The sequence below is a fragment of the Gracilinanus agilis genome, chromosome X (genome assembly GCF_016433145.1).
Source record: "Gracilinanus agilis isolate LMUSP501 chromosome X, AgileGrace, whole genome shotgun sequence".
In the NCBI taxonomy this organism is placed as follows: Eukaryota; Metazoa; Chordata; class Mammalia; order Didelphimorphia; family Didelphidae; genus Gracilinanus; species Gracilinanus agilis.
In genome coordinates this window covers 3488964-3500182 of record NC_058136.1, presented here as the reverse complement: position 1 = coordinate 3500182, position 11219 = coordinate 3488964, and the positions used below count along the sequence as shown (strand labels likewise).

At 39.8% G+C, this 11219-nt stretch overlaps 1 protein-coding gene across 1 annotated transcript in view; it reads left to right on the top strand.

Annotated features, from left to right (window-relative positions):
- IL1RAPL2 (interleukin 1 receptor accessory protein like 2) overlaps positions 1-11219 on the top strand; it is a 550737-nt gene that overhangs the window by 302840 nt on the left and 236678 nt on the right. The window contains exon 5 of the mRNA XM_044682654.1: positions 10806-10880. Coding sequence (XP_044538589.1) covers positions 10806-10880 — 75 coding nt within the window. The remainder of the gene's footprint in view (positions 1-10805; positions 10881-11219) is intronic.

The following is an 11219-nucleotide window of genomic DNA, read 5'->3' as shown; positions in this document are numbered from 1 at the left end:
AATACAATGACCCAGGACAATTCTGAGGGATTTATGGTAAAGAACACAACCTACATTCAGAGGAAGGACTGCAGGAGAGGAAACATATAAGAAAAACAACTGCTTGAACGCATGGGTCAGGGTGGACATGATTGAGGGTGTGGACTGGAAACTACCACACCAATGCAACTACCAACAATTTGGAAATTGGTCTTGATCAAGGACACATGACAAAACTAGTGGAAATGTGCATCGGCCATGGGTGGGGGTATTGCGGGGGGTGAAGGGGAAAGGAGGAGTATGAATCATGTAACCATGTTAAAAATGAATACTAAGGGGCAGCTGGGTAGCTCAGTGGATTGAGAGCCAGGCCTAGAGACAGGAGGTCCTAGGTTCAAATCTGGCCTCAGACATTTCCCAGGTGTGTGACCCTGGGCAAGTCACTTCACCCCCATTGCCTACCCTTACCACTCTTCCACCTATAAGTCAATACACAGAAGTTAAGGGTTGAAAAATAAATAAATAAATATTAATAAATGTTTTAAAAAAAAGAATTCAATCACACATTAAATATTCTTTCCATTATACTGCAACTTCCTTCCTTGAATACTTGTTTTGGCTCCCAACTAATCATTCTATTTTCTTGCCATAATGAGTAGGATCTATAGGTCCCTTACAAAAAGCTTTCAGACAAACCCATTCTAAGTCTAGGAAACAAATCTAGGGATTTTTTTTCTAAGACTTTTATTTAGATTTTTCCTATCATAAGAGACTCTTAATTCCTCTCCTAGTAATAATCCAGAACCCCTATCAATCATAAGGAGTACCCAAGTACATCCATAAGATTACATTATGAACATTCATCAATTATCATGCAGAATAGTCATTGGTAATTATCTCAATATACAGTATATGTGCAGACATATATAGCATACTGTAATAATTAAAATGGATTTGACAAATATAAGATTTTTTAAAAAATTATTGTGGTCCCCATTTATAAAAAAAAAAAAAATTAACTTCTCCGGTCCAAATGACTGTAAGCAGCTTTTATTTACAGCAAGATTGAGTTATTAAAATGGGAAATATAGGAAAGAGGTAGAAAAAATTGCCTAGCTTCAAATACTTTAAATCCTTATCCTAATGCCTCCAGATGGCGAATGCGAATCTGAAAGCGAACCTCACCAGAATCCAGAGTCCTAATTAGGAAGCCGAAATCCAAAGAGCCAGGAGACATTGAAAAATCCTCTGAGAACCTTCAGCACACAGGAGGCTAAGACCACCAAGAATCTTACCAAAGCTCATACTGAAGAGAGTGTTCCACCAAAGCGCCAGCAAAGAGAGAACTAAGGAACCGAGGAAGGAATCCATTCTTCTCCTCAGTCTCACCTTTTATAACCCTTTTCCCACATCACTTCCTATCTCTCTCCCACTTCATGGAAACCAATCACAGCCTCCCATTTTGCCTAGCACTGCCCAAGGAGGGGCAGTGCTTGTGGCCTTTGGAGGTATGAACTTTTTTTTTCTAGTAAGTGACTTGTGAACTCTCTTACTTAGTGACTTACTAAGTGTTAAGTAGGGATACTTTTAGTTCTTGATTGATTAATTCAAAATAGACAAAGGGAGTAAAAAAAATCTTTTCAATACCATATGTTGCTGAGTTGTATATAGGCAGTCCATAAAGGGCAAATGTGGGAACAGAAGACAATGTTGCATATAAAAGTATATACTACAGGGGCAGCTGGGTAGCTCAGTGGATTGAGAGCCAGGCTTAGAGACGGGAGGTCCTAGGTTCAAATCCGGCCTCAGACACTTCCCAGCTATGTGACCCTGGGCAAGTCACTTGACCCCCATTGCCCACCCTTACCACTCTTCCACCTATGAGACAATACACCGAAGTTAAGGGTTTAAAAAAAAAAAGTATATACTACATTGTTGTTGTTTAGTTGTTTTTTTTACTCATATCTGACCCATTTAGGGGGTTTTCTTGGCAAAGATACTGGAGCAATCTGCTGTTTCCTTCTCCAGGTCATATTACAGGTGAGGAAACTGAGGCAAACAGGGTTTAATGACTTGCTGAGGATCACACAACTAATAAATGTCAGAGGACAGATTTGAACTGACAAAAATGAGTCTTCCTGACTCCTGGTCTGGCACTATATCTACCACACCACCTCGCCCCATATACTACTTGCATCACATGACTTTATATGTAACCTCCTATCTAATTATTCCTGGAGCATCATTATTCAGCCAGGCCACTACAGTGATATCCTCCTCATTCTTGTAATAATTGTCTGTTACTCCTGCATTCTCAATACCCTGAGATACAGTGGCTATCCATTTGAATCCCCAACTTTGTCTCAAATGCTCAGTGAGTCAGGCTATTTTGATGGCCTTCATTCCTTCAGGCTCTCCACTGCTGGAATTGTAAACAGCCAAGGAATGGCTTCTGAATTACTTCTCCTTACCCTCATCTGGGCAGAGCTCTTCCTTTGAACTAGATCAGCATTAGTGGACTTCCCTGATTCCTAAGAAGATATAATCATAAAATCTTTCTCATCTGTGTCATGATTCCAATCATCTTTATAAGAGCTATTATTTACTTCCATTAATTCATCTACAACTTCTGGAGGAGCTGTCTTTGGAGCCTACTTGGCTAACTCTTCAGTTCATTGCTCTTGGCCCCCAGAGAGATCAGCTGACTCCCCTACAGATAGCTACTGGTTTCAATATAGTGAAGAGTAGAAGTCTGAATAACTGGATTCTGCCATCATTACTATGTCATATCTTTATGCTGGAATTGTAATGTTTCCTCAAGTATTTCCTTTGTCTTTCCAGGTGGTCTATACTCCAAAATACCCTATACTCTCCAATGTCAAAATCCCATTTGTACTTTTATGTAGTTATCATCACTAAATGTTCTCTGCCATGTTTCCCACCTCTGATTCTTGGATTTTTTCATAGTAATATACCTTATTAATATACATTGCTGCTACATTTATGCTTTTTCCTGCCCTATTTCTTTTGGATAAAGTATATCCATCTAGAGCCATATTTCAGTCATCATTCTCATCCCACAAAGTCTCAATGATACCTATCATTTCAAATTTGCCTCCTTGCCTTAGGACATTTATTCCTTTTTGCATATTGCATAATCTTTGAGCATTTGTATTTAGACAGTTTATACAATCAACATTTATTTAGCACCCTGTCCTCGAGGAATCTAATGGGAGAGACAACATACAAATGAAAATATACAAAGCAAGTTATATACAGAATAAATCAGAAGTAACTAACCAAGGGAAGGGACTAAAGTTAAAAGGGTTTGGGAAATGATTCATGGAAAAAATGGGATTTTAGTTGGGACTGAAAGGAAACCAGAGGAGTTAGTAGGTAGAGTTCAGGAGCAACAACATTTCAGACATGGGTGACATCCCAGAGCCAAGAAATGGCATATATTGTTCATGGAACAGCCAAGAAGCCAGAGTCACTGGATTGAAGGATGAAGTCATATATCAAGAAATAAGGTATAAGAAAATAGAAAAGTAGGAGTGGACTGGGTCAGTGATGGTGAACCTTTTAAGAGACCAAGTGCCCCCAGACAGGGGAGGGAGGAAGCACTCCCATTGGGCTACTGGGCAGAGGGATGGGTGATGAGAGAAATATCCTCAGGCGCACATGGAGAGGGGGAAAGGATCAGCCCCCTCCAGCATGGGTGCCATAAGTTCGCCAACACGGGACTAGGTTAGGAAAGGTTTTGTATGCCAAGTAAAGGATTTTGGTTTTGTATTTGATGCTGGAGGTCATAGGGTAGGTACCAATGGAGTTTATTAAGTTGCGCTGGGGGGACAGGATGGTATATCTCTGAGGTACATGCTACATGATTGAAACTGCAGTGTTTTAGAAAGACTACTTTGGTAATTTAATGGAAGATGGGTTGGAGTGGTGAGAGACTGGAGACAGGCCAACCCACCAGTAGGCTATTATAATAGTACAGGCATAAAACCTTCACAAGAGTAGTGGCAATACCAGAAGAGAGAAGGTTGTGGGGAGGCAAGGGACACTTGAGAGATGTTGCACTGGTGAAATCAATAGGCCTTGGCAGTAGATTGGATATAGGAGAGGAGAGATAGTGAGGTGTCAAGGATAACACCTAGGTTTGGAGCCTGGGGGATTGGAGGGATGGTGTCACCCCCTACATTTGAGGTGATGGGTTTTCTTATTGGTTCCTTTCTTGGGTTTTGTCTCCTGTGAACTTCTGGGTGTCTCAACTGCTAATTTTTCCATTAATGTAGCTTCCCTCTATGGTATCTAACTTGATAGATATCCATTGGCAGTTTTCTCCCGATCTATCCTTTTAATTTTAAAGCTCTTTTGATTAGATTTGCAAGACAGTGAGGAGATATATATTTTACCAGCTTTCATTAGATGCCTTCTATCCATTGCCAGGAATCTATTATTTTTACATCATAAGATTGAGACCAGAAATCTAAATCCCATTTTCAGACCCCATTTCCATTTCATCACTTCCAAAGTAATTTTTCCCCTTTCCTATCCCTTGTCTTCTGTGAGCAACAGTGAAGAAAATACAGCCTGTATTCCTGTGGTCTTATGTTTCCTTCCTAAAACTTGGTAATCTTTGGCAATGCTTTTTAGCTATATCATTTGTATCCATGACAGCTCACTTCAAAGTCAAGAAATACAGTTTGTGTATGGGATTATGAGTCATCTACTGGAAATTCAAAACACCTCTGATAACCATCCTTCCATTAGTAAATCACTTAACAAACATTTATTAGGCACTTCCTGTATTCCAGACTCTGTGCTCAGGGCTTGGGACACAAATTAAAAAAGCAAAAACAATCCCTGTCCTCAATGAACTTATATTCATAGTAAGGAAGAAAATATGTATATAAATGATTATCAACAAGATATATACTGAGTAGATAGAAGGTAGCTTAAAAGGGAAACACTAGTATCTAGCAGTACTGGGAAAGACTTTAGACAGAAGGTGGTATTTGAGCTAAGTCTTAAAGTAAGTTGTAGAGACAAGATAAGAAGTGACCAGATTATAAAAAGAACCAAATGCTAAACAGGGGGGTTTATATTTTTATATTTTATCCTAGAAGTAATGAGGGAGGGACATCTGGGTAGCACAGTGGATAGAGAGCCAGGCCTACAGTCACAGTTTCGAGTTCAAATCTGGCCTCAGATATTTCCTAGCTATGTGACCCTAGGCAAGTCACTTAACACTGACTGTCTAGCCCTTGTCATTCTTCTGCCTTAGAATAGATTCTACAAAAGGAGTACAGGTTAAAAAAAAGTAATGGGGAAGTCATCATTTTGGAGTTAATTGAGTGGAGATATAGGGAACATGGCATGACCAGACTTGCACTTTAGGAAAATTACTTTTGGAGTTGAGTGAGGGATAAATTGGAGTATGGAGAGACTTGAGACAGGGAAACCACTTTATTTTTTAAATTATTTTCTTTATTGATTAAGAAAAATTTTCCATGGTTACATGATTCATATTCTTTCCCTCCCCTTCTCCCACTCCCTCCCATAGTCGACATGCAATTCCACTGGGTTTTACATGTGTAATATTTGCACTAAGGTGATTGTTTATCCTCAGTCATATCCCCATCAACCCATGTAATCAAGTAATTGTTTTTCTTCTGTGTTTCTACTCCCACAGTTCTTTCTCTGGATGTGGAGGATGTTTTTTTTCTAATCAGTCCCTCAGAACTGTCCTGGATCATTGCATTGCTACTAGTAGAGAAGTCCATTACATTCAATTGTACCACAGTGTATTTGTCTCTGTGTACAATGCTCTCCTGGATCTGCTCCTTTCACTCTGCATCAATTCCTGGAGTTCATTCCAGTTTGCATGGAATTCCTCCAGTTCATTATTCCTTTTAGCACAATAGTATTCCATCACCAGCAGATACCACAATTTGTTTAGCCATTCCCCAATCCAAGGGCTTACCCTCGTTTTCCAGTTTTTTGCTACCACGAAGAGCGCGGCTAGAAATATTTTTGTACAAGTCTTTTTCCTTATGATCTCTTTGGGGTATAAACCTAGCAGTGGTATGGCTGTATCAGAGGGCAGGCAGTCTTTTAAAGCCCTTTGAGTATAGTTCCAAATTGCCATCCAAAATGGTTGGGCCAATTCACAACTTCACCAGCAATGCATTAATGAGGGAAACCACTTTAGATGCCATTGCAATCATCCAGGTGAGAAGCAATGAGGATTTAGTCAACCCTCTGTTGTGTTAGTAGAGAGAAAAAGTCAAATGTAAGAGATGTTTTATATATAGAAATAGCAAGATTTAGTAATTAGTTGGACATTGGGGATGAGTGAGTGGTCACTTGGCATGCGTGTGCCTATCTTGCCCGTGGCTGTACAAAATACAACTGTTCCCTTCCTGCCATGCTCTCTTGTTGATCTTCTCAAGGTAGATTGCCTAACTATGAATCCAAGCCTCCTTGTCCATTGAATGGAAAACATTGAACAATAGCAGTCCAATAAACAGACTGTATCCACAAGGTCAGCCTTTCCTTGGGTTTCTGGGAAACACCCGGAAGGGTACTTCCTGGAGGGAAGTCTAAGGAGCCATTTTTTGTTGCCTAAGGTCACTCACTGCCAACATACTCTTACTCTACCTCATAAATTAACTAGATCATTCAGAGTAACTTGGAAGTTCTTCCCATTGCCCACATAACCTTTGGTGCATTAACAGTAAGTGTACTGGGGCAGCTGGGTAGCTCAGTGGATTGAGAGCCAGGCCTAGAGACGGGAGGTCCTAGGTTCAAATCTGGCCTCAGACACTTCCCAGCTGTGTGACCCTGGGCAAGTCACTTGACCCCCATTGCCCACCCTTACCACTCTTCCACCTATAAGTCAATACACAGAAGTTAAGGGTTTAAAAAATTAAAAAAAAATTATAAAAAAAAAAAACAGTAAGTGTACTGTCATCTATCCATGGCTTCCCTGAGCATTGGATTCAGCTTAATGTTACTGGTACATTCTCCAGATACCATACCCTGGGTATGACAGGCTGGAGCAAAAATTCTAGCTTTAGTCCAAAGTCAGAGGCCTTTCTTCCAAGCTTCCTTCAGACATTCAAGTACCCAAACGTCAGAGTAACCTGACTTTAATGTGCTTACACTATCAAGAGAAGGTCTCTGCAGTTCTCTAATACTCTCCTGTAACAATCTTCTAGCTCCCCATAGTATATCTGTAGCGCTTTCTAGCCAGGTATCAAGGGCTTTCTAATTTGTGAGTGACCATGACCCCTACAAGGATTGCAGCTTCCCAGATTGAATGCCTCATTGTAATATTGTTAGAATGACAGGCTACCCTTGGTGAGGACTCACTTACTGGCTATTGAGGGAGATGTGGCCACCAAGGCCTATCAAGGAGGGGATGTCTTCTAATCATGAATTGCTGAGGGTAGCATTGCTTTTGAATCATGAACTACAGAAGATGGCAATGCTTCTGCCAGCAGGCCTCTCATATTATACACAATTGTTCTTTCTCTCAACAGGAAGACTTTCAACTTTCTCATTAGCTACCAGTCAGCAGTACAGGGTTTAATAACTAGTTTGTAAACAACACTATTAAACAGTTATCTCCTTAGGGATGCTCGAATGTGCCGTTGTTTCAGCCAGCTTACATAATGCTGCTATCACAACCTATATTTACCTCTGTACACCTTAGATTGTTATCATTCAGTCATTTCAAACATGTCCAACTCTTAGTGACCCCATTTGGGGTCTTGTTGCCAAAGATACTGGAGTGATTTGACATTTCTTTCTCCAGATCATGAGAAAACTGAGGCAAATAGGATTAAGTGACTTTCCCAAGGTCCCAGAGCTAATAAGTGTCTGAGGTCATATTTGAACTCAAGTCTTCTGACTCCAGGGCCAACACTGTATCCACTGCACCATCTAGCACACCTTAGTTCCTCACTGTGCCTACAGAATTGTGTCAAGTCCTTGAAGTATTCTTATAATCAGTAGAAACACCTTCCCCATAATCAACCTAAATCCCCCAAATCAGGTCTTTATGCAGTACTGTTATTATGTTCCGATTTTATAGTAATCATAATGACTATCTAAGCCTGTACTCCAAGAAGCAAGTTATTATAACTTTTGACAATGTCATTCCAGTAAATAGTGACAATCTTCATGGTACTTGACCCAACAGCAAAATAATCTCATTTGAAAATCAATTAATCTGTCCTGGAAAAGTTACACTGGAAAATGTTGTCCATTAACATCCAAGGGGAAAGATACAAAAAGGAAAAAAAGTCTTTAATGGATCCTCTGCAATGCTAAAGTAGCCAATACATATGTAAATACAAACAGGCCTGAAACCTGCCATTGAATTAAGAGGGATCTACTCCAGTCATGTAATGACTTCGCCTGATGGAATTGGCAGATGAGAACAGTTTGTTACAATGGCCATAAAGGTGGCTAAAGTAGGGTGTTATGGAGTCTTAGAACTTGGTCAGACATCTAAGACATCAAAGTCATCCACAACATTTCAGGTCATCGCCAGTGGTCCTGACTTTTGTCTTGTCACTGAACTTTGGATGACTCTGGAAGAGAGAGTGAGGCTGAAGACTTTGTGCAACTCTGCCTTACTTCAGTCCATTTTACAAGCAAGTTAAGACATCACCTCCCACCCCGATGATGTTCATCCTCTTTGAAAACAAAGGACAAACAATAACAATAACAACACACATGTATTTGTGTGTATGTGTGTGTGTGTGTGTGTGTGTGTGTGTGTGTAATGTGCATGTAGGTATGTATCTTGAATAAATTGTCACAGATGTAGAATGTTAAGTCCCGTGGTATGGCCACTTAGCCACAATGGGCAAGACCAGGAATTGAATCAAATATAAAATATTCTCACATTTGTATCCAAGTAACTGCTACAAGCCTACATGTCTGTTGGGGAATACTCATCTCTGTTCTTAATGAACCACCTGATTTCCGCAAATTGCTAAGGAAACTTTATGTAGCTCTAAGGACTACTACTAAGCTTCTGTGCATGGAAATTGGGCAGTCACTAAAATCAGGACCAGGTCTGGAGAGCAGTATTTCTTGATAGGAGGACCAGATGATCATTGAACCTCCCTTAATTTCTCCAATCCTGTGTCTTTTCCTTTGTAAGGAAATCTTACAAAGGAACCAATCTCAACCAAATCTCTGCCATTGCTTTTTAATGTGGCTCCCTTCCAAGGTATGAGTGGTTAAATGAGTGGAAAACTGAAGACTTGGGTAGAACATGACTGCTGTTTTCAACTATTTAAAGAGCTATCATGTGGGAGAGAGATTAGACTTCAATGCAGTTTGAGTCTATTAAAAAAACATTTGTGAGATTTGTTCTGCTCTGCTCTAGAAAATATAACTGAGAGCAATGTTTTGGTGTTTCAGAGAAGCAGATTGATGTTAAAATTAGGAAAGACTTCCTAGCAATTTGTGCTACCCAAAAGTGAATGGGCTATCTTGGGAAGACTTCAAAATCTAGATGACATCTTGTTGGTTTGATAAGAGGAGATTCTTGTTCAAGTAAGGGTTAAATTAGATGGCCTCTGAAGTCCCTTCCAAATCACAGATTTTATGATTCTCAATTACTTTGATGGCTTTCAGGACCTTCTCCCTGAAGATATTGGCAGCAGTATGGTTACAGTAATACTTATAACTAGAGAGATGACTGGAAGGTCCTGGCTACATAGGCTAATTTTTCTCTCAAAAGGCAATGAACATCCTTGAGACTTAATTGGTCCAGAGGAATGAGGTTCAAACCACTGACAAAGCTTCCCAGTGACTTAAGTCTCCCTAGGCATGAGGAGTTGAGTGTTCCTTGGTTCTGATGGATACTCCATTGTCTTGCAAATTAACACATCTCTCTGGCCAGATATGCCAACATGGCAACTGCAGAGGCTGAGGAGCTGGGCCCAGCTGAACCAACACTCTTTATTTAATGAATATCCTTTCATTGCTGTTAAGTGGACTTCCTTTTTTAAAATGTCATTTGGTCTGAGAATATCTCATTTCACTCCAAAGCCTGAACTATCAGATTGTCCGGAGTTATGCCTGGCCCACAACAGATGGATAGGATAAGGTTAAGGGCCTTGCTGCCAGTGTTGAATCTTACATAGTCCTCTAATTGCTTCACATGGCTTAATCTTCTGACCTGTTTTATGAGAATCTATTTGCAAGCCAGGCACATATCTTCTCCTTAACTCTCAAAACCCAGCACAAAACCCAATGCAGGGTCTCACACACATAATGACTCACCACAAACACAAGGCCTACCCCTCCAAATGACTTTGGATTGATTGATCATCAAACTCTTTACTGAAAAGTAGATATTGGCCTTGGAGTGGAAGTGGAATGGAAGGTCCAGAAAGTTCAGAAGGATTTCCCTGAAAAGGGATATTTCAGATTCTATTTTATTGAAAATATTTAGTTGCAATGGAGTGAATCTGTTATGTCTTATTACATTATATTTAAAAATGTTTTTATTTATCCCTGCAAGCTTACCAAAACCACTCAAAAGGAGTCCATTTATTTGATCTTGTTTGAAAATTTAGCTGTCAAAATGGCCTATTTACAGTGAATCAATAGGGTTCCAAATGTGCTGGAAAATTATTATATGTATGGAATAGCAGCCTAAGGAAGAATACTGTAGAATAAATGTTTACACACCATCAACTCTACAAACACTAAATATCATATGAGATAGAATCTTTTTTTCTTGTGTAATTTGTCTCCATTTTTTCATTTCCTTCTCTCATTTTCTCTTCCAGCATTACTCACAGACAAACCTCCCAAGCCATTGTTCCCCAGGGAGAATCAGCCAAGTATTATTGATGTCCAGCTGGGTAAGTCCCCCTCTGAGAATAATAGATAGGAGACTTCCCCTCGGTTAACAGATGGGAAAAATTGTGTGAACCAAGAGAGGTTTATTGATACTGTTATGCAAATCAATTTGTGTCCATTCATTTGTAAGTGTGGAGTTCACTGCAGTCACAGTTTAAGGAAATGAGTTTGTATTGTATGAAGGAATGGTTATCATAATTGGGTACCTTGGGTAGTCAGCATGCATGTCTACAGAGCTTTTTGTTTGTGATTGATGGGTAAAATGGATGTCTTGCTTTCATGACAAAGTACCAAGAGTATATGCTTTAGCCAAAATGTCTTCTTGGTAGAGTACTGACTCC